The sequence below is a fragment of the Hemiscyllium ocellatum genome, chromosome 34 (assembly GCF_020745735.1).
Source record: "Hemiscyllium ocellatum isolate sHemOce1 chromosome 34, sHemOce1.pat.X.cur, whole genome shotgun sequence".
NCBI lineage: Eukaryota > Metazoa > Chordata > Chondrichthyes > Orectolobiformes > Hemiscylliidae > Hemiscyllium > Hemiscyllium ocellatum.
In genome coordinates this window covers 33685191-33713130 of record NC_083434.1, presented here as the reverse complement: position 1 = coordinate 33713130, position 27940 = coordinate 33685191, and the positions used below count along the sequence as shown (strand labels likewise).

Here is a 27940-nt window from a genome sequence, read left to right as displayed (position 1 = left end):
TAGCCAAGCATCAGGACCTTGCAGTCTTGCCGGATAATCGAGGACCCACTGTATATTTTTAAAAGGAAGGATTGTCAATGGGGAAAGTACAAGGGGTAGGATACAATTTGGATTGCTGTATCAAAGAGCTGGCACTGACATGAAGGATTAAATGGCCACTTTCTGCACAGTGAGATTCAAGTTAAATTCTAGTTCAAGTATCATTACGGAAGCCTGACATCATATACTTCATGTGAATAGATTGCAAGATGAAAAATGGCACAGCTTACACTAAAGACAAATGTCTGTTTAAAACAATGATGCAATCCATTGAAAGCCGTTTTTTAAGTGTATTTCAGTATTGAGGTTTGAAGGTTTTATATAAATTTTGACTGTACAAACCTGCCATGTTTGGGGGTGGGAGGGATGAATTTCTTCACCCCAGAGAATGAGCAACTGTATTAATAAAGTGTTGACCACTGCTGTCTAGAAAATTTTGCTTTAAAATTTTCATTTTTGTTTTTTTTTTCCCCATGCGATTGTTGCTATTTAATTCAAAAGCAGGACAGAAATAATCTGGTAAGTAAGAGTTGCTTTAGTTGTATAATTATGCATGTTGGCTTAATGTACCTGTGATGGGTGTAGTTGATTTTCTGTACACTGAGCTGAGTTTTGCTAAAGATTTAAACTATTACCTGTTGGTAATGATTTTGTAAAGAAGCTGTCCCTATCATAGTTACTTGTTTTATTATTTTGTGGGGAGTAAATGAGGATTGGAGACCGAAAATGCTGATCTTGCTTCCTCTCCTAAATTAGACCCTTTCACTAAAGTGTTTCCCTCATGTAGGGCTGGTTCGCAAGAAATTCCAGTGAGCCTTGTGCTTTAGAACCCTTTGTATCCTGATACTGGAAAGATTCTAGGCATGTTTTGTGTATTTGGTGGAATAACAAAAGAAACCTGGTGTACTCTCGACCGATGCAAGGCAATAGTTTCATCTGTTACGAGAAATTGATGAAGGGAATCTGAAAAATTTTGACTTTTTAGATTCGGCTACTATATAGCAAGCCACCGATGGGGAAATGCTTCATTCTTCCTGAGTTCAGTCATTAGTGTTCAAGTTTGCAGATGTTAATTTTTGCTATGTAGCTTTTTGGGTTGATTTCTGTAGTCACTACTTAATTGATGTTTGGAGCTTCACACGGTCTGTTTGTCCTAGTATCTAGAATCCTATTCAAGTCCTGGTATAGCCAAACACCACCTCACTTTTTAGCTTGTTAGGTAACCAAGATAGTTTTAGCTTTTAGTGCCTCATTTTTCCAAGTGGTTGTGATAAAACTGATGCAATATTAACTGTATTTGAGCAATTTATTTTACTTTGACCTAATTTGGTGGTTGCATGGTCAAATGTCATCTAACCTTTTCAGTTTGGAGCACAAATGACAATATTGGCCAACATGTTTGACAATGGTCTATTATGGCACACATTTGTCTATTCAGCTCTACCAGTAATAGTAGCATAACACAAGTCGGGTGCCTAAATGCTATGAAATTTGTTTTACACACTTCAGCATTGCTGCATATGTTCTGCGTTTTCAGTACCTGGTGTGGCTGTTGCATTCAGCATCTCATATAGATCGTAGAATCCCTACAACATGGAACTGGGCCCTTCGGCCCAACAAGTTCAGAATGACCCTCTGAAGAGTACTTCACCCAAACACATACCAATGTGTAAGGCACTGTTAACCGTTAGTAGTACTTGAGTGGCGAAATGGCTGAAAGTGATCTTCATAAAATGCCCAAGTGTTTTCTAGGTGTTTTGGACTATAATGATCAGTTTTTAGTAATTATAAAGCTTTTAAATTCTGCACTATAACCAAAGAATCTAAATTTAGAGCCACCTAATTTGTCACGAAGTGAGCTCACTGGGTAATCTCTTAGTAGTGAATGAATCATCCTAGTAGTTTTCAGTGCACAGGACTCTTTTCTAAACTGGCAGAAATTTTGTGTTGCCCTGAATGTAATTGACGCTTAAATATTTCACATCAATTGCACGAATTGATCCTTTAGTGCTAAATAATCCAGAGTAACAGTGGAAACTCTACCTCATTACTTGTAGACATTTGCCAAGCAGTTTTTTTCTGACAGTATATGGAAAAGAACGCTATGTTCTAAAATCACCTTAACATAAAATCCCTAGTGTTTGCTCCCTCTCCAAAAAAAAATTGAAATGTGGTTGTATCTGGAGTTTGAATCCAGAAGTATGATGAATTGACATGGTTAGGGTTGTCATTCGTTTGAACTTCATATCCTCTCTCTTTCATTCTGTAACTATTTGGATAATGTTTTGGTGTGTAGACAAACCAGTCAGCTCTTTTAACTTGTTTGGTCATACAGTCAAATTATGGTTAATCTGAATCTTACGTCCACACACCAACTCTGATATTCTAATCCTTGCCACCCATTACTGAGCAATTTCAATCCCTGCTTTAAAGTTCTCTGACTTGTTCCCCAAAAACATTATTGAGACTGAGTTCCAGATTTCGCTTTTGTGTGAAGAAATGCTCCTCTAGAATTCCTAAATGGCCTGGCCTAATGTAAAGGTTGACTTCTTTTGTTGACTTAACCTACTTGAGGAAATAGATGAGGACAAACTATCAATTATTTATATCATATAAAACCACTGATTCTTACTGGTATAATAACTGAGGTGAATATAAAATTACTGTACGCAGCCCATTCTCTTAATTTTGCTCTTTTAGCCCAGGTATCATTCAGAAGAATCTGTATCCCCTAATTTAGTATCATGTTCTTGCGGTGCAGTGCTCCAGGTGAGGTCTAAACTGAGCTTTGTATAGGTCTGACATAACTTCCTTTGTGTAGTGAGAGTCCCTTAGAATAAGATATGAAGCATATCTCTGTTCTTGATTTCCCTGAATTTGTCTGCTGACCGACAATTCTGACTTCCTCACCATTTTAAAGCAAGAGTGGATGACTCCACATATCCCCACATTAGCCTTCAGCTCTGTTTTACCTACTCTCCAACTCTCTTCCCAGTCAATGTTCTATTGGTTTGTACTGTTACTGTGTTGCTGCACTATGTATAGTCACCAGTCTTGCAGATTTAACTTTCTTCATTTATCAAGGAGAAAAATAGAGGTTGAAGTCCCAGCCCAGACACCAGCATCACTACTACCTAAATACTGCCAGTTTGTGAATACCATCATCCATACTATCTCCTATCTCTCAACAAATCCCCTCTCCCTTTCTTGAGGTATGCCTTTATTCCATACATTTGTTTTTGTTTTTAATATTTTATTGAATGCCTTCTGCAAGTCCTGGTACATAACATCCACAAATACTTTCTTGTCTTTTACCTCAAAATTAACCAGACCTAATTGATAGTTTATAAATCCATCTTCCCTTTATAAGATAAGCTGCATTTGCCCAAATACTCAGCCACACTTTGTTTTTATTTTTGTTTGAAACTTATTGAAATTACTTGGTAATGGGTTTGAATTGCCCATTATTGATTTGAGGAAAATTTATAGGTCTTTTCTCTATTTTGGATGGTAATAACTTAACCATGAGTCCTGAATCTAACTAAAAAGTAAAAAGGATAGTATATCAAATAACTTCAGTTTTTCAAAATCTTTGACTAAATGCACATAGACATTACAAAACCTAAAGCCTTTAATTAAATAATGCTTTTAAGTAAAAGCTTTGTGTTCAAATTCCATATCGAGAATTTCACTGTTTTAGTTTTTTCAAGGTTTTGATAGGTTAATCTTAATGCCCTTACAGAGAAACTTGTTCAAAATATAACTTCAAATGTATAAGCATGAAGCACCCAAATTGGAGAATTAGAACTTGTTGTGTAACCTGCCTTCACAAATTAGTTATAAACTTGTTTGCACATGTTGATTTTGTTTTAACTAATGATTTAAAGCAGATTTCCTTTTCTAATTTATAGAATGCCAACCAAAAACCAGTTGTTTTAAGAAAAAGGCGACAAAGGATTAAAATAGAAGCAAACTGGGATCTCTTCTACTACAAGTAAAACACTTTTACAAGTCAATTTTTTTTTAAGCTTTCACTTACCTCCATTGTATTAGGAATGAGTAGTAGTCGAAATGTCTGTTTTGCTTTTTCACTCTTGGGAAGCTGTGGCTAATACTGTAGTGTGCTCCTCTGGATGCCTTTTCATGAACTAGTTGGTTACATATGAACTTAATAAAAAACCAAAAGACCTGCAAATACTGTAAACCAGGAACAAAAATATACATTGCTGGGGAAAGCTCAACAGGTCTGGCAACATTTGTAGAGAGAAATCAGAGTTAATGTTTCAGGTAAAGGTCACTTGATCCAAAGTGTTAACTCTGAATTCTCTTCAAGTGCTGCCAGACCTGCTGAGCTTTTTGAGGAACTTCTGTTGTTACATCTGAACTTGTTTGGCTATGGGCCACATGACAGTATTTGTCTCATGCTGATCCACTGCCAGTAGAGAGTGTGTCTTCTTTTCAGCCTGTTTTGCAAGATGCTTTTAAGATCCTACAGCTGTACTCAAACTTTTGTAATTTGTTGAGTAACTCCTTTGTGTATTACACAATTAGTCAGTAAATGGACACCTCTTTCATTTCTAAAATTAACTGATTTTGATGCCTTAGCTGCAGGAAATGGTACTCAAGTATAGTTATAACATATTTTGAATTTCATTATCTAATCCAACAAATTGAAATAAAAGTTTTTTTTCTTGATTTTTTTTTTCCACAGGTTTCAGATAGATCATGCCAAATCTAACTTAATTTGGAATTACAAAACGAGAGAAGAATTGAGAGATGCTTTTGAAGCAGAAATAAGGGCTTTTAACATTGACAAAGAATTGGGAATTGCTAGTGTTATTTCTTGGAATCACCAGGAATTTGAAGTAAGAAAAATTGATTTTTGAGGTGAAGTTATTAAATGCAATTGTTCATTTTATTCTTTCTATCAAATCTTGATCTTACCCAATATTTAGTGAGCCTTAAAAATGGGGAGGTGGAGGAGTAGTGATAATGTCATTGGGCAAATCATCCAGCAACCCAAGTTAATGTTGTAAGAGTTTAAACGCCATCATGGCAAATTTGAATTCAATAATAGTCTGGAATATAAAGGTGGCCTAGTTGTGACCATGTAATTGCTTTTCATCATTGTAAAAATCCATCTGGTTTACTTTTTTCTTCATCAAGGAAGAAAACTTTCTGTCCTGATTTTAGTCTGGCCTATATGATTTCAAGCTACCTTCACGTTAAGAATGGGCAATAAATGCTGGCACAGCTAGCAACGCTACATTCCACAGATGGTAGGTCACTCCTCACGAGCCTTATTGAGTTCTTTTGAGGAGATGATGAGACAAGTTGATGAAGGTCTAGTAGTGGGTGTCGTGGATATGTATTTCAGTAAGGCATTTGATAAGGTTCCCCACAGTAGGCCCATTCAGAAAGTTAGGTATGGGATAGAAGGAAATTTGGCTGTTTGAATACAGAATTGGCTGGCTGAAAGAAGACAGCGAGTGGTAGTGGATGGAAAGTATTCTGCCTGGAGGTTGGTGACGGTGGAATCCTGCAAGGATCCGTTCTTGAGCCTCTGCGCTTTGTAGTTTTTATAAATGACTTGGATGAAGAAGTGGAAGGGTGGGGTAGTAAGTTTGTTGATGACACAAAGGTCAGTGGTATCGTAGATAGTGTCAAGGGCTGTTGCAGGCTACAGCAAGAAATTTGACAGGATACAGAGCTGGGCTGAGAAGTGGCAGATGGAGTTCAACCTGGAAAAGTGTGAAGTAATTAATTTTGGAAGATCGAATTTGAATGCAGAATAATAGGTTAAAGACAGGATTTTTGACCATGTTGGAACAGTGGGAGCTTGGAGTCCACATAAATAGATCCCTCAAAGTTGCCACCCAAGCTGATAGGGTTGTTAAGAAGGCAGATAGTGTTTTGGCTTTCATTAACAGGTAATTGAGTTTGAGTTGTGAGGTTTTGCTGAAGCTCTATAAACTCCTGCTGAGACCGCACTTAGGGTGACCAGAACTGGACACCATATTCTATTTAAGGAAGGATGTAGATGCTTTAGAGAGGATGCAGAAGAGATTTGCAAGGATACTGCCTGGATTGGAGGGCTACTCTCATGAGAGGTTGGGCGAGCTAGGGCTTTTCACACGGGAGAGAAGAAGGAAGAGGTGACTTGATAGAGGTGAACAAGGTAATGAGAGTCATAGAGTAGGTATCTGGAGACCTTTCCTCAGGGCAGAAATGAGGGGTCATAATTTTAAAATGATTGGAGGAAGGTACAAGGGAGATGTCAGAGGTAGTTCTTTATGCAGAGTGATGTGGGTGTGGAATGCACTGTCAGCGGTGGTAGTAAAACCAGAGACATTAGGGACCTTTTAGGTGACTGCTGGACAAGAACTTGGGCAGCAGTAAATTGAAGGGTGTGTAGGTTAGGTTGATCTTGGCTTAAGATAAATGCTCAGTGCAACATTGTGGGCTGAAGAACCTGTATTTTGCTGTACTGTTCTATGTTTTAAATAATACATTTTTTAAAAAAGCAAATTGTGCTGGACAAATTATGACTACTGTTGGCAAAGTGCAACTCAGTCTAAATTTTACTTTTGTTATCTGACCATCTATACATTGCATCAGGAAAACAAATTCAGTGGATCTGGCGAGGTATTTATTGATATTCGTGTCATGTGATTTCAACTGAGTTGTGACCTCTGAAAACCATTTGAATTGTGGCCATAATATGGGACTTTGGTCCATGTCCAGGAAAGAAACTGTACTTGACTGAACTTTTGCAATGGTTCTCTCATTTTGGGCATTGACTTTCCAGTGGTAGCCATTGACATTCAAAATCACAATGTGTGACAACAAAGGTACATCTTACCTCCAGCAAGGATGTCAATGATTAGCCAGTTGTGTCTGAGAAATCTTTTTCATTCAAGGTGACCAATATACAAAACTGCCTTATAAAAGTTTGTTTCTACTTAGTGAGTTTTGAGAAGATTTGTAGCTCAGGTTGAGGTTTTGGATGTAGGTTTGCTCGCTGAGCTGAAAGGTTCACTTCCAGATGTTTCATTACCTTACTTGGTAACATCTTCAGTGAACCTCATGCGATGCAATGCTGAAAATTCCTGCTTTCAAATTAAATTTGGGTTTCTTTGGGTTGGTGATGTTATTTCCTGTGATGAAATCACTTCCAGTTCCTTTTTCTCAGAGGGTGATAGATGGGATCCAAGTCGACGTATTTGTTGAGTGTTCCAGTTGGAATGACATGCTTCTAGGAATTCTCATGCATGTCTTTGTTTGGCTTGTCCTAGGATGGATGTCTTGTCCTATTCAAAGTAGTGTCCTTCCTCATCTATGTGAGTAAAAAATGAGGTCTGCAGATGCTGGAGATCACAGCTGAAAATGTGTTGCTGGTCAAAGCACAGCAGGCCAGGCAGCATCTCAGGAATAGAGAATTCGACGTTTCGAGCAAGGGCTTATGCTCGAAACGTCGAATTCTCTATTCCTGAGATGCTGCCTGGCCTGCTGTGCTTTGACCAGCAACACATTTTCAGCTCATCCATATGTGAGAATACTAGTGAGAGAGGGTCATGTCTTTGTGGCTAGTTGATGTTCATGCATCTTGGTGGCTAGTTTTCTGCCTGTTTGTCCAGTGTAGTGTTTGTTACAGTCCTTGCACGGTATTTTGTAAATGACATTAGTTTTGCTCATTGTATAGGGTCTTTCAAGTTTGAGCTGCTGTATTAGTGTGTTGGTGGGTTTGTGGGCTACCATGATGCCAAGGGTTCTGAGTAGGTTGGCAATCATATCAGGGATGTCTTTGATGTAGGGGAGAGTGGCTAGGGTTTCTGGGCATGTTTGGTCTGCTTTTTTTTCTACTGGTTGAACAGCTAATCAGCATTAGAACAGAGATCTCTGTCTATTTTAGTGAATTGCTTTATACCTCATCGGATCACTTGACATGAATATAGCACTCCTCGATACTGCATTGATGGGTTGGCTTAAGTTTTATGTGCTTCAGTCCTGGAATACCACTTGAATACTATCACGTAAAAGTGAGCTGATCTTAGTATGGGGCTTGGCTATAGGAATGTGTTCTGGTAACAACTGCTTCACATTAGTTTTCTAATCAAATATGTGATCAAATTCGATGATTTGAAGGACCATACAAAGCAGTTTAAATTATACCAATCAACTAATTCATGTCAAATGTGGTGTATCTTGCTTACTCCTTTTAATTGCTTCACTTGGATGTTTGTGTGTAGAGCTTTTGGGGGAAGAAATGATGTGTACTATAAAACTGATTCCTCTCTTTTTTTTATAATATAAAAATGTCTGAATGCTAGCCTGTCTCCATGAGTTAAACGATGGTTTCCATTTTCTCCATTTAAATCATGCAGATTTTTTCTGATATTTATGAAAGTATGTTTTTCAAACATGGTCAATTTTATCCTGCCAAGTATGTGCACTTTAACTCCCAGATGTCTATTACATTCCTTTTAAAATTATACCATTTAACCTTGGTTATTGATTTTTTTGAAAATTTGTAGCTCAGTTTGATAAGTATGTAAGTTAGCTTGCTGAGCTGGAAGGTTTGTTTTTCAGACGTTTCGTCACCATGACTAGGTAATACCAGAGTGTCTCCTGTGAAGTGCTGGTGGTATGTTCCGCCTCTCTCTGTATAGGTCTTGGTTTCTTAAGGTGGGTGATGTCATTTTCAGGGTGTTTGGGGGCGGGGGGGTGGTCAGTCACTGAGTATATTCACAAGAAGCTGTCAACCTACTTTGAGCAAAAGAATATTTATGTTTATTTTACACAAAAAAACTTTCTAAAAGCTCTACGAGAACTAGATGAAATTACCCATCTTAAGAAACCATGACGTATAAATAGAGGCAGGACTAAGAAGACGAGACATGGTTTAGTTTCAATTTTGTGGTGTTGGGTTTGTGCAAGAAGTTGTTCTGTTTGTTCTCATACATTTTAATGAAATTTAAACAAAATGGAAAAGAAACTCCTCTGTTCCCCAGTAACAGGAGTCCAGTTGCACAGTGAGAAATGCAAAAAGTTGGTCAGTCAGTAATGTGTGTCAGAATGTGACATATTGCAGAACACAGGGAACTTGTGAATTCACTTTGAAGTTAAATTCGTAATTATGATCCCTGCTGATGATACTGAACAAGTCAGATTCGAGTGAAACTTGACTTGACAGACTTTGTTTGCAGTTTGATCACCATGATGGTCAGTCACTGAGCATATTCACAAGACTGTCAACCTACTTTGAGCAAAAGAATATTCCAGTTTATTCTACACACAACTTTGTAAAAGCTCTACAAGAACTAGATGAAATGGACTTATTACAAAAATCACAAATAAGATTCAATTCTTTTCCCCTCAACAATAACTTTCACAGCATCTCAAGCCTCAATGAAGGGCCACCCTGTTTCCACTTTAGAGTTCCTTTACTCATTTAGCATGGTTGTATTTGTTTGTTTCTGGAAGACCTCTATATTCACTTGATATGTTTTGTGCAATACTCCTTCCTGAGGCCCTTAAGTATGCTGTTTTATCAAGTGTGTTTATTTCTGAGTTGCTTAAGTTTCTTGTCCACAGCCTTCTGATTCTAAAGCTTTGTCTTATTGCGCCCCCCCCCCATCAATTCCTTTCCTTCTACTTTTGTCCTAAATACTTTTAAAGCCTCACTTAAATATATTTCCAGACTCACCAGAACTACTCGGCCTTAAGTAGTAATTTGTCTTCCCCTCGTTAACCCACAATATCAAAATACAAATCAAACTTAAATCTATGCATGATACTACCCAATCTGAAACTCGTTATTCCAGATAATAAATCATGAACCTTTCATCATAATAGCAAATTTAGTTTGCTGTTTTGTTTCGATTATTTTGAGGGGTGAGATCGGCTGAAGGGGATGAACTTCCGGGGACTGCACTGAAATTTGTGGGAAGGAAACTAGTTGTAACTGTCCCATTGAGTCTGAGCAAGAAAGCTCAGTGTGGAGATGGTGGTGTCTTCACTGACATTTGGGTCTTTGTAAAGATTTTGCTGGAATGAAAGGAATAAATGAATCTTTGTTTTTGATATTTTGTAGTTAAAACTTTGTAATAGTATGTCCAAAATGATGTAGCTCATAGTTTTTTAAAAATATTTAGTTTTAACCTAAAGAATACAGCATTAAACAAAGTCTTATGTATGTATTCAGTAACTGACCTCCAGCGTGAGGATCTAACAAACTGGTTTCCCTCTGGGAACTGACTTGCTCTGTATTAACACCAGCTGGGATCATAAGTTTTTCACCTTTTTTTGTCTACTTGAATATATAAAAACTCACAAATGAAGAAAAATCAGCATTTTTAGCTTGATTTTGAACTGTTTATTGGGTAGGTTTTGACTAAAACTGAAAACTTATTACATTGACCAAGCTAAAAATAAGTGCCCAGAATTTTCTTGTGAAAGGTGTAATGCTGTTGTCCACTTTTTCGGTTTATTCTCACTTCCTTTTGTTTTTTTGTTACTTGTTTATATTTTTTTGCTAATTTTGGTACTTTTTGTTTGGTTTTGCTCGTCTTGTGTTTTGTTGTGCCCAATTTGTTTCTGGTTTTGCTTGTTTTATATTTTCTTTTGTGTGCCATCTCCTTTTTGGAAGAATCGTTTTATATGTCTGCGACTGCAGGTGATGCTATTTTCAGTTGGTTTGGGGATTTTCAACACTGCCCATTGTTTCCCCTTTTGTTCAGGTTAGATACGAGTGCCTTGCAGATGAAATCAAAATCGGAGATTATTATCTCCGCCTGTTGTTGGAGGAAGGTGAAAATGAAGAGACGATTACAATCAAGAGATCGTAAGCCTGAATTCCTGTAACAAATTTCCTTGTTTAATTATATTTTCCCCTTTATATCTTGTTTCAATGTGTGCATTTATTACAGGTATGAATTTTTCAATGAGTTGTATCATCGCTTCTTGCTTACCCCTAAAGTGAATATGAAGTGTTTATGTTTACAAGCTTTGACCATTGTTTACGGCAAATGCTATGAGGAGATAGGACCATTCAGTGATACTAAATACATTGTTGGAATGCTGGACAGGGTGAGCACAACAAATCTTTTGAACTTTGTTCTTGTTAGCTTAGCACATTTTTTAGACAAGCTGCATATGGAGCCTAGTTTTTGCAAAGGTATCAATTCTCTATATTTTTCATTGCAGTAGCATTAAAGACACGGGTTGTTCTAGTCTTGGGATTTCTCTTAATTTTCTTCCTGTCAGAACTGTACTCCTGAGGATTACATTGGACGTGTTTTATGATATTAGAACTTTGAAACTATAAAATTTGTGTTATACAGTTTGCAAAATGATATCAAAGTGTTCTTTTGAACTGGGTTCAGCTGTTTATCATGGAATTTATTTTCATGTTTCCTCCATGTGTGATGGGATATGCTAATGTGTATGTTTAAAGACTATCCCTTTGTTTTTGGACCATGCTGGTTACTTGTAGGTCTGACTTACAAAACATCTTTTTGTTCAGGTTAGGTGCAAGTTCTTTGTAGATGAAATTTAAAATTGGAGCTTATTATCTATAACCTGTAACTGGGGGAAGGTGAAAATGAAGAAATAACTTTAAATAAAGTTATATCTCGGCTCCTCAGGTGTCAGTGAAAATCATTGATACATTTGAATCATGAACCAAATACATTTTGTAACAAAAGTAATTGAGTTTTTTTTTTAAACTGAGTGGCCTCTGTTCCTGCTTTCTTAGATTCCTGTGCAAAAATGTAATCTAAACTAACCGTGTTTTTTTTTTTCTCTCTGTTGACAGTCCATGTTAGTTACCCTGTCGCTAGGAAGCTGTAGAGTTTATGCTCAAAGAATTGGAATCTGGGAGTTTGACTAATTGTACTATTACAAAAACTATTGTCGGGTTAAGTGTATAATGGGGGAGATGGTGGCCTGGTAGTATTTTTGCTAGACTTAATCCAGATGTAGGTAATGTTCTGTGGACCTGGGTTCGAATCCTGCCATGGCAGGTGGTGGAAGTTAAATCCAATAAAAATCTGGAATTCAGAGTCTAATGATGGCCATGAAACCAATGCTGACTGTCAGGATTATCAGGTTCATTAATGCCCTTTTAAGGAAGGAAATCTTTTCATCCTGACTTGGTCTGACCTACATGTGACTCCAGACCAAGTCAGGTTGACTCTTAACTGCCTTCTGGGCAATTAGGGACGGTCAATAAATGCTGGCTCAGCCAGTGGCACCCACATTTTTGAATGAATTTGAAAAAAACAGCAATAAGCTGTTTTTTGGAGTCAGTCAGCTCAGTGCTGCCAACTGCGTGGGTTCAACTCCCACTGGCTGAGTTTAACATGAAGGACTCCTTCTCAACATCTCCCCTTGTCTAAAGAGACTCAGGTTGGGTCTCTGGGTCTCTGGGCCTAGCAACTTTAACATTTCTACTATTTCTTTTCTAATAGCTTTGTATTGTGCTAGTTTATTTAGCCCATGCATAGAGAGGCCCTGTTCTGAATCTATCAGCAATGGCTTATAACTTTAATTGACTTCATAGACTCTGTTCTTCTGTTTTAAATTCTGAAGTAGGCTAATGTTCAAACATTTGACCACTGGAGGTAGGTATTGCTGGCTTGGTCAGCATTTATTGTACCCGATTACCCTCCAAATGCTGGTTAGCAGCTGTTCAAAAAGACTGTGGCTGAGAGTGCGGGAGGGAGGGAGGTATTCCCAACAGTGCTGTCAGCAAGGGAGTTTCATAGTTGTGAGAATTTGATGCCATGCAGCAACCAGGCAGAATTCAAGAGAATCTGTCCTAGAAAAATGTCTCATAGAATGGAGTTATAAGGTGAACCAGAAGCACTAGAGGCTCTTAAATTTAAACAAGCAGAAGTTTCAGTTGGCTAGAAAATGAATTTTTGAAATGCTCCCAAAGGAAATGAGTCATCCCAAGGGCAGCTTTGGTCTGTGTTCCCTGGGGTTTGTTACCCACTGTGTTCCTCTTGCAAAGTGACAAACTGTCAGTCGTAGTGGGTAGGTTGCCACAGCAAGTTCTTGGAGGGTAGATGTGAGAAGATTTTTTGCCCTCTGGGTTCACATGCTACATAAGCCATTGTCCATTTAGGGCTAGGATGAGAATAAATTGCTTCTGAATTTTACTAAATCTGGATGCTTAGCTGTTGAGTATAATTCACAATTGAAGATGATAGATTCGTGTACATTATGGAATCGAGGGATATAAAGGTAGAAAGGTGGAGTTGAGGTAGCTGATTACCACGATCTGAAAATGGCAAAATAGGCTTGAAGGACCAAATGGCACGATGTCTTGTGCTCTTTCATAGGAGAATCACATTCCATGTTGACTAGAGTCAGGGAAGATGATTTGACTTTGAGCCATTTGACTTGTGTCCTCCATTTGTCAGAAAATTGAAATCCAAATTTGTGCAACACTGTTTAGTGAAGCCTTATTCCCTTTAAATGTTATAAGCCAGTCTGGCAAAGGTTACAATGTAGACAGTATGTGCTGTATCGTAAAGACATTCTTATCTTTGCCTTGTTAATTACTTTGTGAAGAAAAGCACTGAGCAATGTTTGTACCTTTCTTAAATGCTAAAGCAAATACTGACCAAATTTCAAAAAACAATGCCATCACTGATGGAAATCTGAATTAACAAAAAATACTGAGTAAGTCATTTATATGAATGATCTGGATGTGAACATAAGAGGTATAGCTAGTAAGTTTGCAGAGGACCCCAAAATTGGAGGTGTAATGGACAGCAAGGAAGGTTGCCCCTGAGCACAATGGGATCTTGATCAGAGCGGCCAATGGGCTGAGGAGTGGCAGATGGAGTTTAATTCAGATAATTGTGAAGTGCTGCACTTTGGAAGGGCAAATCAGGACAGGACTTGTACACTTAATGACGTGGTCCTAGGGACGCTCGGCCCAGGCAGGTTGGGCCAAAGGGTCTGTTTCTGTGCTGTACATCTCTGACTCTGACTCCCAGTTAGTTGTTCAGGTCAGTCATCTATCTTCAGAATATACTAGACATGAACTGTTTTACTGCAAACCATTTGGATAAGATGGGAAATGTAGCATACATAGAAAAGCAACCCCCCGTAGGCAGGAATGACAGGAGAACGCTGAGTAGACCTCTGGGACTGTGGGCCTGCATATTCTCCAATCTCTGCAGATCTGGTGTCATCGGTCTCCTTTGAATTTAACAGTCATAACTTAACCCTTTTAACTATCCATTTTCTCTCAGAAGGCACCTGCTGACAATGATATTGTTGCAGAAGGCTGTGGTGTTTTAGAAAGATGTTACTTTCTCCAGCTTGCAGTGCACTTCTCTTGAATAGGATCAGATTGAGAGATCCGAATAGAAGTGGGACGACTCCTTTTTGTTCTGTAGAAACCTTATTAGCATCTTTATTTTTGCACTGTCACCATAACAACCATTTAATTATATTTGCCCTCCAGCCCATCACAGACCACTGTCTCTTGTTTTCCTGACTCTCGTTGTGCTTTGGGAACTCCAGAGCAACTCTTGATTGTGATGAATGGTCAATGACCTGAAATGTTTCCTTATCCATTTGCTACCTGGCCTGCTGAGTATTTCCAGCATTTTCTGTTATTTTTGAAAATAAAAAGATTGACATTCCCCACACCTGCATCCGGTAATGCTATAGATTTGACACTTGCCTAGTGTGATGGCAGAGTTTCGTTCAAAACCTATTTTATAGAGTGGCATCACTAGAATTAAACATAAAGTGCTTCACAGGATAATTTTGAAACCAAGTATGACAGCAAGCCATGTGAGAGATTTCGTCAGATGACCTGAAGCTTGGTCAAAGAGATTGTCTTTTATAGGTGGTGAGGGACAGGGAGAGGAGTAGAGAGGATGTCCCAAACTTGGGCCTCGACAAACAAAGGTATGTCCACCACTGTTGCAGCAATTAAAACTGTGGATGTATGGGAGATGAGAATTGGAGTGCAGATGTATCAGGGGATTATGGTGCTGGAGCAGTTTACAGATGGGAGAAGGGGTGAGGACACTGGAGACATTTGAGAACAAGAATAAGAATTTTGAAATGAAGACTTTACTTGACTGGGAGTCAGGATGGTGAGCGTACAGGGGTGATGAGGGAACAAGAATTGGTCTGAGTTGAGACAATTCAGAGCATTGGGTGGCTGCAAGTGTAGAGTTCAGAATATCGGACACCAGTCAGAAATGCAATCGAACAGTCAAACCTAGAGATAATGAAGTCATGAATAAAATGATCAGCTGCAAATGAGCTGAGCAAGACAAATCTTGATGATAGAGATGGAAACAAGCATCCTTAGTAATGGGATAAATGAGTTTGTTTCATTTTAAGTGATATTCTTCATGGACCCAATTTCAAAACAGCATGAATTAACGTCTGTGGTATGCTGCTCTGTCTAGTGATGAAATGATTTGAATTTTGAAATGGCTGGCAGAGTCCATGCTTTTAGTACTAGAAGGAAAAATACCTTCTAATTCCTTGTGGGATGTTTTTCAAACTGGGCATTTTCAACTGAAACTTTAGCCTCTTAATGTACTGATTTACTAACCACTTCTAATCTAGCTTAAGTGCTAAGTGCATGAAACAGTGTTTTACATAAGTGAATTTATTCATTGCCATCCTGAAATGCAGTACCTCTGCCATGTTTGAGGGAAGAGATGTGTATGAATAATTTAGTATTATTTCCAGTTAGGAGTGTGACTCTGGATTGGACAATGTTATAAATCGGTACAGTAATGGCTGATTTTGTTCCCCTCCCCACCATTCTCTCAAGACCAGCAGACACAGGAAAACTACAAAACATGAGCATCACTTTCACAGTGTTTGAGTGGAAAATGGCTGGAATGTTCTGCGCATGACATCTGATGACATTTTGCATTCTGAGAACACTTGGCAGCCATGCATCCTACTTTCAGCTTGTGGATTTCTTTTTGCTGGGTTTTTCCATTCATATTAAATCTGAAGTGAATCTTCAGGCTGGACCTCTTACCTAGATTAAACCAAAACCCAATTCAGTAGATGAAGTTGTCTGGACATGTTTCATGGTAACATTTACAAGCAAATTATTGAGTTTCAGCAATGCAAGACCAGCAAGTTGACTTGTAGCTGTGCCCTTGTTAAGTACCTACCCTTTCTGTTATGCCAGTCGTCCAAAGAGTCAGAGCCCGAGGCTAAGGAAACTAATGTTCTTAGCAATGACCTTAGAAATACAATATAGCAGTCTCAAGATGGTCTCTAAATTTCATTTGACAAGTCAAAATATTGAATGGAACAATACAAAGAAGCAGGAGCCCAAACCCAGTTACTTTGCAGTGAAGAAAACAATTGAGATAATGGGTGTTCATGTTTTGGAAGTGGAGCAAAAGATGATCTAAGTGCTTATTTAAATTGACCACCACTGATGGTCCTAAATATTTCTCTTTAATGCATCAGTTAATTTTAAGTGCACTGAATTTCATTAATAGACTACTGTATAAATCTTGACTTTCATCGCCCCTGCTCCCAACTCTGCATTGGTTCTGGTAAGCTAGTTAATATTATTGTCACCATATGACAGGACTTGATATGTTTTTGAAGCTATTTGTTTGTTACTATATTTGTGTGTGAATGCTAATTGTTCTGCTCCCAAGTCTTTTCTGTTGGAATTCCATGTGATCATGTATAATTAAGATTAATTATTAATAGATGTAATTTGCAGTTTAAGGTATAAATTAACCTAGCCATCTCCTGCTTGAGCGAGGCATGTTGTTTCTTAAATTTATTTGAACTGCTCATTCTGCTTAGTTTGTGAATAACAGAACAATATAAACAAAGCCATTTTAGTTATGTTTTATGCAAAGTAGTTGTCAGAACCCAATCCTTCAATTAGGCTTTATTGAAGTGTTGAACCAGATTTCATCCACAGTAAATCACAGCCAATAATCTTGTTTTACAGTGTACAGACAAACTGGAGAGAGACAGACTTATTCTTTTTCTTAACAAACTGATTCTTAACAAGGTGAGAAAGTATCTAATTTTGAAAATGTCACTTGGCTTTTTAAAGAAAACCTTGAATTGTTTTTGTGCAAGTTGATTGCTTACGGGCTGTGATGTTTTGTAACTGCACTAAATAATCAATGTAATCCAAATCATTGGATTGAACATCTGGAAACTATAATTTGTTGCAGAAAAATGTTAAGGAAATCATGGATTCCACTGGCGTGAAAATCCTTGTGGACTTGCTTACTCTTGCACATCTCCATACAAGCAGAGCTACTGTTCCATTGCAGGTATGCATGATTGGTTAATTTACAAACATGTTTTGAAAATGTTTGAAGTGTTTGAGAAATCATGCTGGTAATGTTTATTTTCAGAGCAATGTTATTGAAGCATCACCTGATATGAAGAGAGAAAGTGAAAAAGAATGGTACTTTGGAAATGCAGACAAAGAGAGACTTGGTCCTTACAGCTTTGAAGAAGTATGTTGTACTGATCTCTCATGCATATCATGTCTGAATCTTAACTGTAGTCACATTCTTAACACTGGTGTAAATGCTTTACAACTTTGTCATAGTACAGTGATTGCTCCTTGGGGGGTTTCCTATACAAGGCAAATAAATGCTGTTGCACTCGTTTTGAATGTGAACGTGTTGATTTCTGACCACAGTGTGGTCAAAAGCACATGGCTCCCTTGGGCACTAGTTGCAATAAAATTGAACCAGCTGAGGAATTTACCTTGTTCCAGTATTTATAATTTTCATGAATATTTTCTCAAGCACATTTAAAGGGAAAAACAGCTAGATAATAAAGGTGCTTAAAATTCATCTTTTAATGTTTTACCTCTTGGAAGTCTTTCTCTTTCTCACGTTTTCCCCTTGTTTTGGCACTCGAGGTAAATTGTCACGACTTAGCATAGCACATTTTTTTGTTACAATCCGAATAATACTCCTTGATGTTTTGATTAGATATTTAAAGTTTAATTGGCTTGTTAATTAACATTGTGTTAAATAGCTTAGAGCTGGTTGAGTTCTAAAGGACCTGACTGCTCTCTTAGCCAATGTCAGCTGCTGAAGAAACGATCAAAAGGAAGCCACAATAGTGTCAGTTGAGGTGTTTTAAGTGTTTGTGAAGGCAGTGCCCTCCCTCCTGCTGCTCTGGATTGTCCATGCAACTGGATTTTGTTATTTTTCAAAACCGTGAGCCCTAACTTAAGTCACTGCTTATCGTAATTGTGTTTTTGTTGCCACAGGTTTAAACAATATCTTTTCTGACCTAGATGCAAGAATTCTGGAAAAAGGGTGTATTGACGCCAAAGACTCGTTGTTGGGCACAGGGCATGGATGGCTGGCGGGCACTTCAGGCAATTCCACAGCTGAAATGGTGTCTTTTAGCTCATGGACAGGCTGTGCTGAATGAGACTGACCTTGCTACTCTTATTCTAAACATGCTTATTACCATGTGTGAATATTACCCCAGCAGGTATGGAGGTATCTTCATTTTAGAGAATTTATTTAGAAGGACATAGACCTAGTTATTAAAATAACTGATCATAGGTACGGGAGGAATTAAAATTATGATTGCAAGATATCCAACTGGGTAAGCAGAGTTATTAAGAATGCAGAGACTAAAACGGGAATAAATGCAGGGAAAGTCACTGATGATAAATGTGAAGTAATAGTGGCATAAATATTCCCCTAAAGTGATATTTTTGAATGATGGAACAGAAATATGGCTGTACATAAATGAAATGTATAAATTGATTAATTGAGAGACTATTTTTCAAGGTTTTATAAAGAATTTAAATATAAAAGTGATGTCAAGTTGATAGTGTTAGTTAAATCCTAGTTGATATATTGAATGATATTCTAAGCACAACATACTTTGGTAAGATATAACGTTTGAGAAGAAATAAAGATTAATTGCAAGGATACAATTAGTTATAGTTATGCCAAAAAACCTAGAAATTGGAGCTTGAGAATGTTGATGGAAACTAAATAGATCTTAGAATATTGAAAGTTTATGATAAACCCATTGAAATAGTTTTGCTAATCAGCAGAAAATGTTTGCTTTTGTTACATTTCATGACCACCACACATCTCTAGTATTTTTGAAGTGTATTGTTGTCATTTAGGTGACATGGCTGTCAATGGGTATATAGCCACCTTCACGTTTTCATTGTAGTTGATTGTTATGCTGTGTTGATTTTCAAGTATCCCTGGTTCCCTCTGTCTCTGTTTTGAGAGAAAATGTGCCCAGTCTTCTGTGTTAAAGTCTATTACCATTCTGACTCCCTCCTTCAGTGTCTTTTTATTTATGCCGTACGGTTCTGTGTTTGCTCCGAACTGTGGACCATAATTACATTTTATTGAAACGAATGATAAATTGCTCTAGTGTCTGTAAAAGAACTCTCTCTTTTGATTTTTCTATTGCGAAGTTTCTCTTTTTATTCATTTGGGCTGAACCCTGTCAGGTTAGCAAAATGTTTCTGTTCATAGACTTCTGCAGTTTGTGGAGGGAAGATTTTTGTTTTGAGGATTGCCATAAGTTGTGCAAGAGACACTGATGATAAAATTGTGCGAACAGGCTTTAAGTGAAAGTGATTGCCACACGGTAATTATATTACACATGAATGTATTCTACAGCTGTGCTAGTGATATGACAGGGAAGGAAATGCAGCCAAATATTGGCAATTGATGCTACTGCTTGTGGGAAACTTAAATAGCAAGTTAGTTATCAATTTTAAAGTTGTTTAAATAGGCATCAACAATGTTACAAACATAAAGCCAAAGATAAAGACACATGAAAATTCTCCAGTTTTCCTTTGTCTGAAAGTACTTTAAGTGATGCTGTAATGTAAGTTATATACCACAGTATTTGTAAACCGTATTTATGCTTAAGAATGTCAAACGCTTTTCATATTTCAGGGATCAAGACAATGCAATTATCAGACCCCTACCCAGAATTAAGCGGCTGCTTACAGACAATACATGTCTCTCTCACATTGTTCAGGTACCCAGTTGTTTTTCCAAACAGTTCCATCTTTTTATTTTTGTTTCAACCTGTTGAGCAAAATTAAACTTGAAGAATATTGATTCGCATTGGTTCACTAAATTATCTTTTTATTTTAGCTTTTGGTTACTTTTGATCCCATTCTGGTTGAGAAAGTCGCCAACTTGTTGCACCATGTGATGCAAGACAACCCACAGTTACCTCGCCTTTATCTTACTGGTGTGTTTTTCTTTATAATGATGTACACGGGTTCCAATGTGCTTCCAATTGCAAGGTAGGAGCATTATCGAACATTCTGCTAACACGCAAAGAATATTGTTCTGTACATGTTTTTTTTATCTGGTCTGCAAAACTCAATGAAATTTATGAAACTTTTTTCTCCTATTTAGGTTTTTGAAGTATACTCATCTGAAACAGGCATTCAGATCAGAAGAGGTCAGTACTAAATAAATTGCTTCTTGATTCAAGCTGCAGCCCCTCATGTGTGATTCATGTTTCAATCAATTTTTCTTTTCTGTGTTATTCCTTTTATATGAACTTGTGTTCAATCATTGCTTTGACTGCAGTTTATACTTAATCTTTGTATGGTTAGTTGCCTTGTTTCAAATATCAACTAGACTGTTATGTGGGGAAGTAAAGATCTCGGTTGCTGAGCTTTCCACATTTTCCAGCCCTTGTACTTCAGTGTAATTACATCCTAATGATGCTGCTCTATTTCATAATGTGTGTGAGATCATTAAGGGGCATGCAACAACTAGTATAAACAATAGTGTATTTCTTCAATTGGCAGTATAATTATAAAACTTGGCATTATTATTTGAAACCCTTAACTTTGTTTTATGCTACATAGTGTTATAATTATTGATCAAAATCTATTTCTGTGCATCTTTCTTACCAGCATGAATAAAACTATCAAAGCTAGTTTAGTCTGGGTAACTAAATTGCATCTTAAAGGACCTTTCTAAGGTGGCATTTGTTACCAGCTTCTATTTTATGACAAACCTGAACCTGTTTACTGTTATCCATGGTACCCACAAGTCCTCAAAACATTTTTAAAACCATGCTTCTATTATTCCCACCACATCATATTCTACATGGCTGTTTGTGCTTGTACCTCGCCAACCTCCATCACGGTTTTAGATTGTATATTTATTTCCCTTATTTTCCTCCTTCACCCGTACCACCTGATATGGTGATACCACCTTCTATTGTAGTACCCAACATTCACTCCTTTCATGCACATTATCCCCCTCTTCTATTTTTGCATTTGGATTCCCATTTCTCCTGCTATACAGGTGAATGTCCTTGTGCAAGCATTGGTCCCAGTCCTGTTGAGCTGCAACATGAGCCTTTGACTATGTCCTTCCTGCCAGGAGCGAGTCATTGAGGTCCCAAGAACATTAAGCCTACCCTCTTGAACTAGGCCTTGATCCATACTTTAATCCTTCCTATTTTCCTGTTCTATATACATTACAGTATGGCACTGGGCATAATTCAGAGTTTACTATAAAACTGTTTTGCTACTTGACTCCTAAAAGTCTCACTGCAGGACCACAATATTTGCTCGTTTATATATTGTTAATCAGAGAGCTATTATAATTTCTGGCTCAGTTTATTGCACCTGTAACTGTGATCACTTTTTATACATAGAATGTACCATGCAGGTCTTCTGATGGATACTGAAATACTTGTCTGTCCCCTAACTGTTTGCTTGTTGGTGTTCTGATCTAGACTGCATTCCTTAAAGATTCAATGTTGAGTAGCAGATTGAGAACAGCACAAACCCTGAAGCTTCCTGTCTTGTCCTCTGGTTGGCCATCCAGTTAATATCCTGAAGATGCCCACACACTCATTTGCACAAATTTCTGTTGTCAGGATCTGGAATGTGGCATCTTGGAAACATGCAGCCTCCCTTATTCTATGTAATCACTCCCAGCTGCTTCTCAGACTTTGGAAACCCTGAACTCAAGCAGCTGGAGAAACTTCCTACACCAGTAGCTAAGCTCGTCCCCTGAAGGCATCTCAAGTGTCCTGACATTGTGACGTGAAACAAATTTGCAAGGAATGATCTTGGCTGCCTGCTTGTGATCTGAACAAAAAAATCCTCTACTTGGATGAGACCTGGTACAACAGTGTCTGGGATACTTTTGGGTCAATGTTTCATGTGCTCCTGATGTAGGACTTGAGATTTTGACTATTGTTTCTTTGCGTTACCTGTATTTTCTCTGTTTAATATTATGACTGTTAGATTATTCCTTTGTAATCTATTAATTTTTGAGAAGATCCAAACACAGTATTGATCATGGTGCCCATTGATCATGGCAATTATATATTCCAGCACGATTTCTAAATGACTTAAAAGCAAAATATTTCAGAGGCTGCAAGTCTGAAACAAATGCAGAGAATGCTGGTGAAATTCAGCTGATCTGTCAGTATCTGTGGAGAGAGGAACACCATTAATGTTCCAAGTCTGATATGACTTATTTTGGAACTGTTCTGTAGTTCCGAATAAGTCATTTTGGAATCAAGGTTAATTCTCTCTCTCTGTGTTTGCAGATGCTGCCAGAATTCCTGAGTTTCTCTAATATATGGTCTATGTTCACCAATCTAGCATTTCTGTTAATTCTAGGCACAAACCATGTAAGCATCAAGGAATGTTACATTTGCCATTTCCATCATTCTGTCTCCATTCTTCGCAGGCAAAAGGACAAGATCTAGTACAGCGGAGTGTGCTGGGCCACATTTTACCTGAAGCAATGGTCTGTTACTTAGAAAATTATGAGCCTGAAAAATTTTCAGAGATTTTCCTAGGTGAATTTGACACTCCAGAAGCAATTTGGAGCAATGAAATGAGGTATTAACTTAATTTCCTTTGCTGTCTAATCCATGAGTTTTTCTAATAATCATCTATCAATATTTTGAACTTGAAAATGTTGCTGAGTTGAAACTTCTAAAATAATTTTTAGAAACTAATGCTTGGGACAAATGAGCATATTTGTAAGCGTTTGACAAATGAAGGCCAAGTCTCAATATCTGATGGCAGTTTCATCAGGATGAGACAAATTCATTGGTAGCTTGGGCTAGTTATTTTAGTTATTCTGAACAATGTTAATATGTCCAAAATTCTAGTGCAAGCAACTGTGTCTAATACTTGATCAAGGAATCTTTTAATTAGCTTTTGCTTTCTGTAATCTGTCTGTCATAAATACTGAAGCATCACAGTTCAGAATAACTTGCATTGAGTCAGCTCATTGGTTGGAACTGTAAATGTCTAGAGAATGATCTTTAGTGTCCAAAGTAGTGACACCAGATCCTTTTCATTACTGTGTAGCAATGCATCCACCTCACAACCTTGTGTCTTCTCGCCTGCATATGGTGCAATAAAAGCTAAAGCCAACTGAACCCCTTCTAGTCTGGCACATTCTTCGATGCTGAGCAGATTTCTTCAGTATTTCTCTTCAGTAATTTTCTTATTGCCCCTATCCTAACTTGTTTATAGTTGGTTCTTAGTTTTATGGTCATAAATTTTACATCTCTCATTCTTAGTCTAATCTGCTCTTCCATGGGCATGAGATTCAGGGTAAAACCTACTGTCACATTTGCACCTATGTTATGCTTATTGGCAAACAGGGTCTACTTCACAATTATTTAGCAGTTTGATGTACTAAATTAAGTTTATCTTGTCCTATTGAAGCATTGTTTCTCAAAAGTAGGAATGTCCTGTACATGTTGCCTTGATCGCTTGCTGGAGCTTTGAACTTAAGCTGGCATCACTTTGCAATAATGTAATATTTGCAGTTTGTTAGTGTGTTAAGTTATTTTCACATCTCTCCAATCGACCAAGCATATTTTTCAGTGTGAGAATTTGAATATTGTGTAGTTCTATCCAGGATACTTGGAAATTTGGTACTTGCAGCATTTTATCAGGTCACGTAGAAAAAATCTTAATCTTGCCCTTCTAAATTGTTTTGGAATGTTCCAAGAAGATTCATGACAGAAGAAATCATTTGGAACTGATGAAAAAGGAGCATTAACTCTCAAACATTTGAGTCTAGGATAGCACAGTGCGTTGGGCTTTGGTTTTTAACCTCTCCAGTATGAAATTGCACTTGGGTTAGTTTAGATTGAATAAATGATTCCCTGCAGTGTGGAAACAGGCCCTTCGGCCCAACAAGTCCACACTGAACCCCCCCCCCCCGCCCTCCAAAACCCGGAAGAGCAACCTGCCCCCCTCTTACTAATGCATCTAACACTATGGGCAATCTAGCATGGCCAATTCACCTGACCTGCACATCTTTGGACTGTGGGCGGAAACTCGAGCACCCGGAGGAAACCCACGCAGACAAGGGGAGAATGTGCAAACTCCACACAGACAGTCGCCCGAGGCTAGAATCGAACCTGGGATTGTGGTGCTGTGAGGCAGTAGTGCTAACCACTGAGCCACCGTGCCACCCTGTTAATAAACTGATACACTTCAGTTTCTTCTAATTTCAAAGGATTCGCTATGAAATCTTCTAGCCAGTTTTACAGTTCCTTGTGGCCCACGGCAGCACAACACCGTCTCTAATGTACTTTTCTTTTATGTAGATGACACTGGAATGTGAAGCCAATGTCATGCTAGTGCAATGAAACCTAATCTTCTATGCTCTGACGATACCACAGGAAGTTTTAATTTCATATAGCTGTACAATACCAGAGTTAAAATTGGTTGTGGGTGTTTTGGACTACCCAAAATGGGAGTGTTAGATTACATGCGACCAGCATCTCTCACTTAGAGCTTGAAATGTATAAAGCTCTGGGTGCATGTTAAAAGCTGCTTGGGCGTGAAATGTAAAACCAGGTACACAATGCTGAGTGAGTCAGGCATCAACTGTAAAGAGAGGACAAATGTTAACCTTTACAGGTATAAACCTTCACTTAACATTTTTCTAAACTATTGCTGCCTGAGCACTTTCAATTCTTTGTTTTATTTGTAGCTTTTCAGAGTCAGCATTTGTTTGGTTTTAGTGTATGTTGGTCAACTGGAATTAACTTTGGATGGCAGTACTGTGGATAAAAGTGTCAGCTGTCTGAGATTTAACCAGTCATTCTTTTTATGATAGGCGTTTGACGATTGAGAAGATTGCTGCCCATTTGGCAGATTTTACGCCACGCCTGCAAAGTAACACCAGAGCACTGTACCAATATTGCCCCATTCCTGCCATCAGCTATCCCCAACTAGAGAATGAGCTCTTCTGTAACATCTACTATCTTAAACATCTCTGTGATGCAACACGTTTCCCTGACTGGCCGATAAAAGATCCAGTAAGTTTACTGATTATAACTTGTCTCTCGGGATCAATTTCTTTTGAGCAAAATTTTTCAAGATAGTGTCAGAAAACCTTGAAGTATGTTTCTCCATAAAACATTTGCAAATGGGAAACACTAGCTATATTGATTTTGATATAGATTAATGCTTTTTTCGTATGCGGGTTGAAATTGTCATCTTTTAGGGCTTTTATTCCCTTTTTCACTCCTAAATGTGATGGGTGCAGCCTTGAACTGTCATTGTTTTTGTCACAAAGGCACTTCCATAATGTTTAGGGACTTCCAGATTTGTAACTTGAATTGTGATGTGTTAAGGTTAGGATGTTATGTGATTAATGGGAATGGTGTTCCCATTTAGCCAAACTTGTTGGTCTCATCTCCTTCACACTGGAGATTATGGATTTGAGGAGTGCGATTTGTTTTTATCCTTGGTTTTCCTGTATTTCAATTCTATGGAATTCTGATTTGCACTGAAACACCGCATAAATTTCAGGTGACCAAGCTGATTAATTTTCAAGGAGCAGCATCCTATTTTGATCTTATTATTTCTGATCAGATTCCTGTCACTGTGTGCAGTTTGTTTCTTACCTTAACCTTTTAATGGTTTATATGAAATGGTGTAGATATTCTCTTAACATAATAATTTTGCAACTAAGATCAAAAGACTTCCTCGTCCAACCAACTGCTGGCTTATTTAAAAAAAAGCTTGAAGGTCTTATTACAAGTTTTGAATGTTTTTATATATTCTCCATTTTTGTGTACCTAATTTGATTTGCATAATTCCAAAATCCTGGGGACCATGCCCCCCTCTTTTTGTGAATTTATCCCGATGAAAATTGAGTAGTACAGAGGAACCTCAATTATCCGAACGACACAGGCGGGGCATATTTTGTTTGGATAATCATATACTGGATAATAACGATTTAGCCAAGCATCGGGACCTTGTGATGTTGTTCGGATAATTGCAGTTCCTTTGTTTTTTTTTAAAATTGCAGTTAGATCTTCCTATGGCGACAGGTTTAAACATCCCAGACTGTATTTGCACAGTTTAGCTTCTCTGAGCCAAAGTAGAAATTGGGTTGCTCCAAATTGATGCTGAAAGGCTGGTGCTGGGAGATAAGGAAATGGCTGAAGAACTTAAGTACTCTGTCAGTCTTTACAGTGGAAGACATGAGTAATATCCCAACAATTAAGGAGAGTCGGGACAGATTTGAATATGATAACCATTACAAAAGAGTACTAGAAAAGCTAAAAGGTCTAAAAATCGATAAATCTCCTGGCTCCGATGGGCTACATCCTGGAGTTCTGAAAGAGGCTGCTGAGGAAATAGTGGAGGTGCTGACAGTGATCTTTCAAAAATTACTGGAGTCCGGGGGGAAAAGTCCCAGATGATTGGAAATTCGCTGTTGTAACCTTCTTGCTCAAGAAAGGATCAAGGTAAAAGATGGAAAATTATAGGCCAATTAGCCTAACCTTGGTTGTAAGCAAAATTCTAGAATCCATCATTAAGGATGAAATTTCTAAATTCTTGGAAGTACAGGGTCAGATTAGAACAAGTCAGCATGGATTTAGTAAGGGGAAGTCATGCCTGACAAACCTGTTAGAATTCTTTGAAGAGGTAACAAGTAGATTAGACAAGGGAAACCCAGTGGGTGTTGATCTAGATTTCCAAAAGGCCTTTTGATAAGGTACCTCCTGGCAGGCTTCTGAGTAAGGTGAAGGCCCACAGTGTTTGAGGTGAGCTACTGGCATGGATTGAGGATTGGCTGTCTGACCGAAGGCAGAGAGTTGGGATAAAAGGTTCTTTTTTGGAACGGCAGTTGGTGACGAGTGGAGTCCTGCGGGGTTCAGTGTTGGAGCCTCAGCTGTTCACTTTTTTTTAAGATTAGATTAGATTAGATTACTTAGTGTGGAAACAGGCCGTTCGGCCCAACAAGTCCACACCGACCCTCTGAAGAGTAACCCACCCAGACCCATTCCCCTGCATTTACCCCTTCACCTAACACTACAGGCAATTTAGCATAGCCAATTCACCTAACTTGCACATTTTTGGACAGTGGGAGGAAACTGGAGCACCCGGAGGAAACCCGTGCAGACTCCACACAGACAGTTGCCTGAGGCAGGAATTGAACCCAGGTCTCTGGCGCTGAGAGGCAGCAGTGCTGACGACTATGCCGCCCACTTTATAAGCTAATGATCTGGATGAAAGGACTGGGAGCATTCTGGCAAAGTTTGCCAATGATACGAAGTTAGGCAGACAGCCAGGTAGTACTGAGGTGGTGTGGAGGCTGCAGAAAGATTTTAGACCATTTGGTTCGGGAATGGCTGATGAAATTCAAAGTGAGCAAGTGCAAGGTCTTGCTTTTTGGAAAAATGAATACCAGCGTGGACTATTTTTTTTAAACTAAGAAAATTCATAAAGCCAAAGTACAAAGGGATCTGGGAGTGCTAGTCCAGGATTGTCTAAAGGTGATTAAGAAAGCAAATGTGATGTTGTCATTTAACTCAAGAGGGTTGGAATATAAAAGCAGTGATGTGCTTCTGAGATTTTAGAGCTCTG

The 27940-nt window shown here is 38.2% G+C and overlaps 1 protein-coding gene across 2 annotated transcripts in view; it reads left to right on the top strand.

Annotated features, from left to right (window-relative positions):
- The window catches only part of LOC132832109 (dnaJ homolog subfamily C member 13), a 134274-nt gene that overhangs the window by 56970 nt on the left and 49364 nt on the right, over positions 1-27940 (top strand). For both annotated transcript variants that reach the window (XM_060849821.1, XM_060849822.1), the window contains exons 21-34: positions 541-558; positions 3951-4033; positions 4751-4904; positions 10779-10882; positions 10968-11127; positions 17021-17083; positions 17253-17354; positions 17439-17543; positions 18341-18543; positions 19989-20073; positions 20193-20347; positions 20463-20508; positions 22773-22927; positions 25176-25377. In XM_060849821.1, the coding sequence (XP_060705804.1) occupies positions 541-558; positions 3951-4033; positions 4751-4904; positions 10779-10882; positions 10968-11127; positions 17021-17083; positions 17253-17354; positions 17439-17543; positions 18341-18543; positions 19989-20073; positions 20193-20347; positions 20463-20508; positions 22773-22927; positions 25176-25377 (1635 nt within the window). The remainder of the gene's footprint in view (positions 1-540; positions 559-3950; positions 4034-4750; positions 4905-10778; positions 10883-10967; positions 11128-17020; positions 17084-17252; positions 17355-17438; positions 17544-18340; positions 18544-19988; positions 20074-20192; positions 20348-20462; positions 20509-22772; positions 22928-25175; positions 25378-27940) is intronic.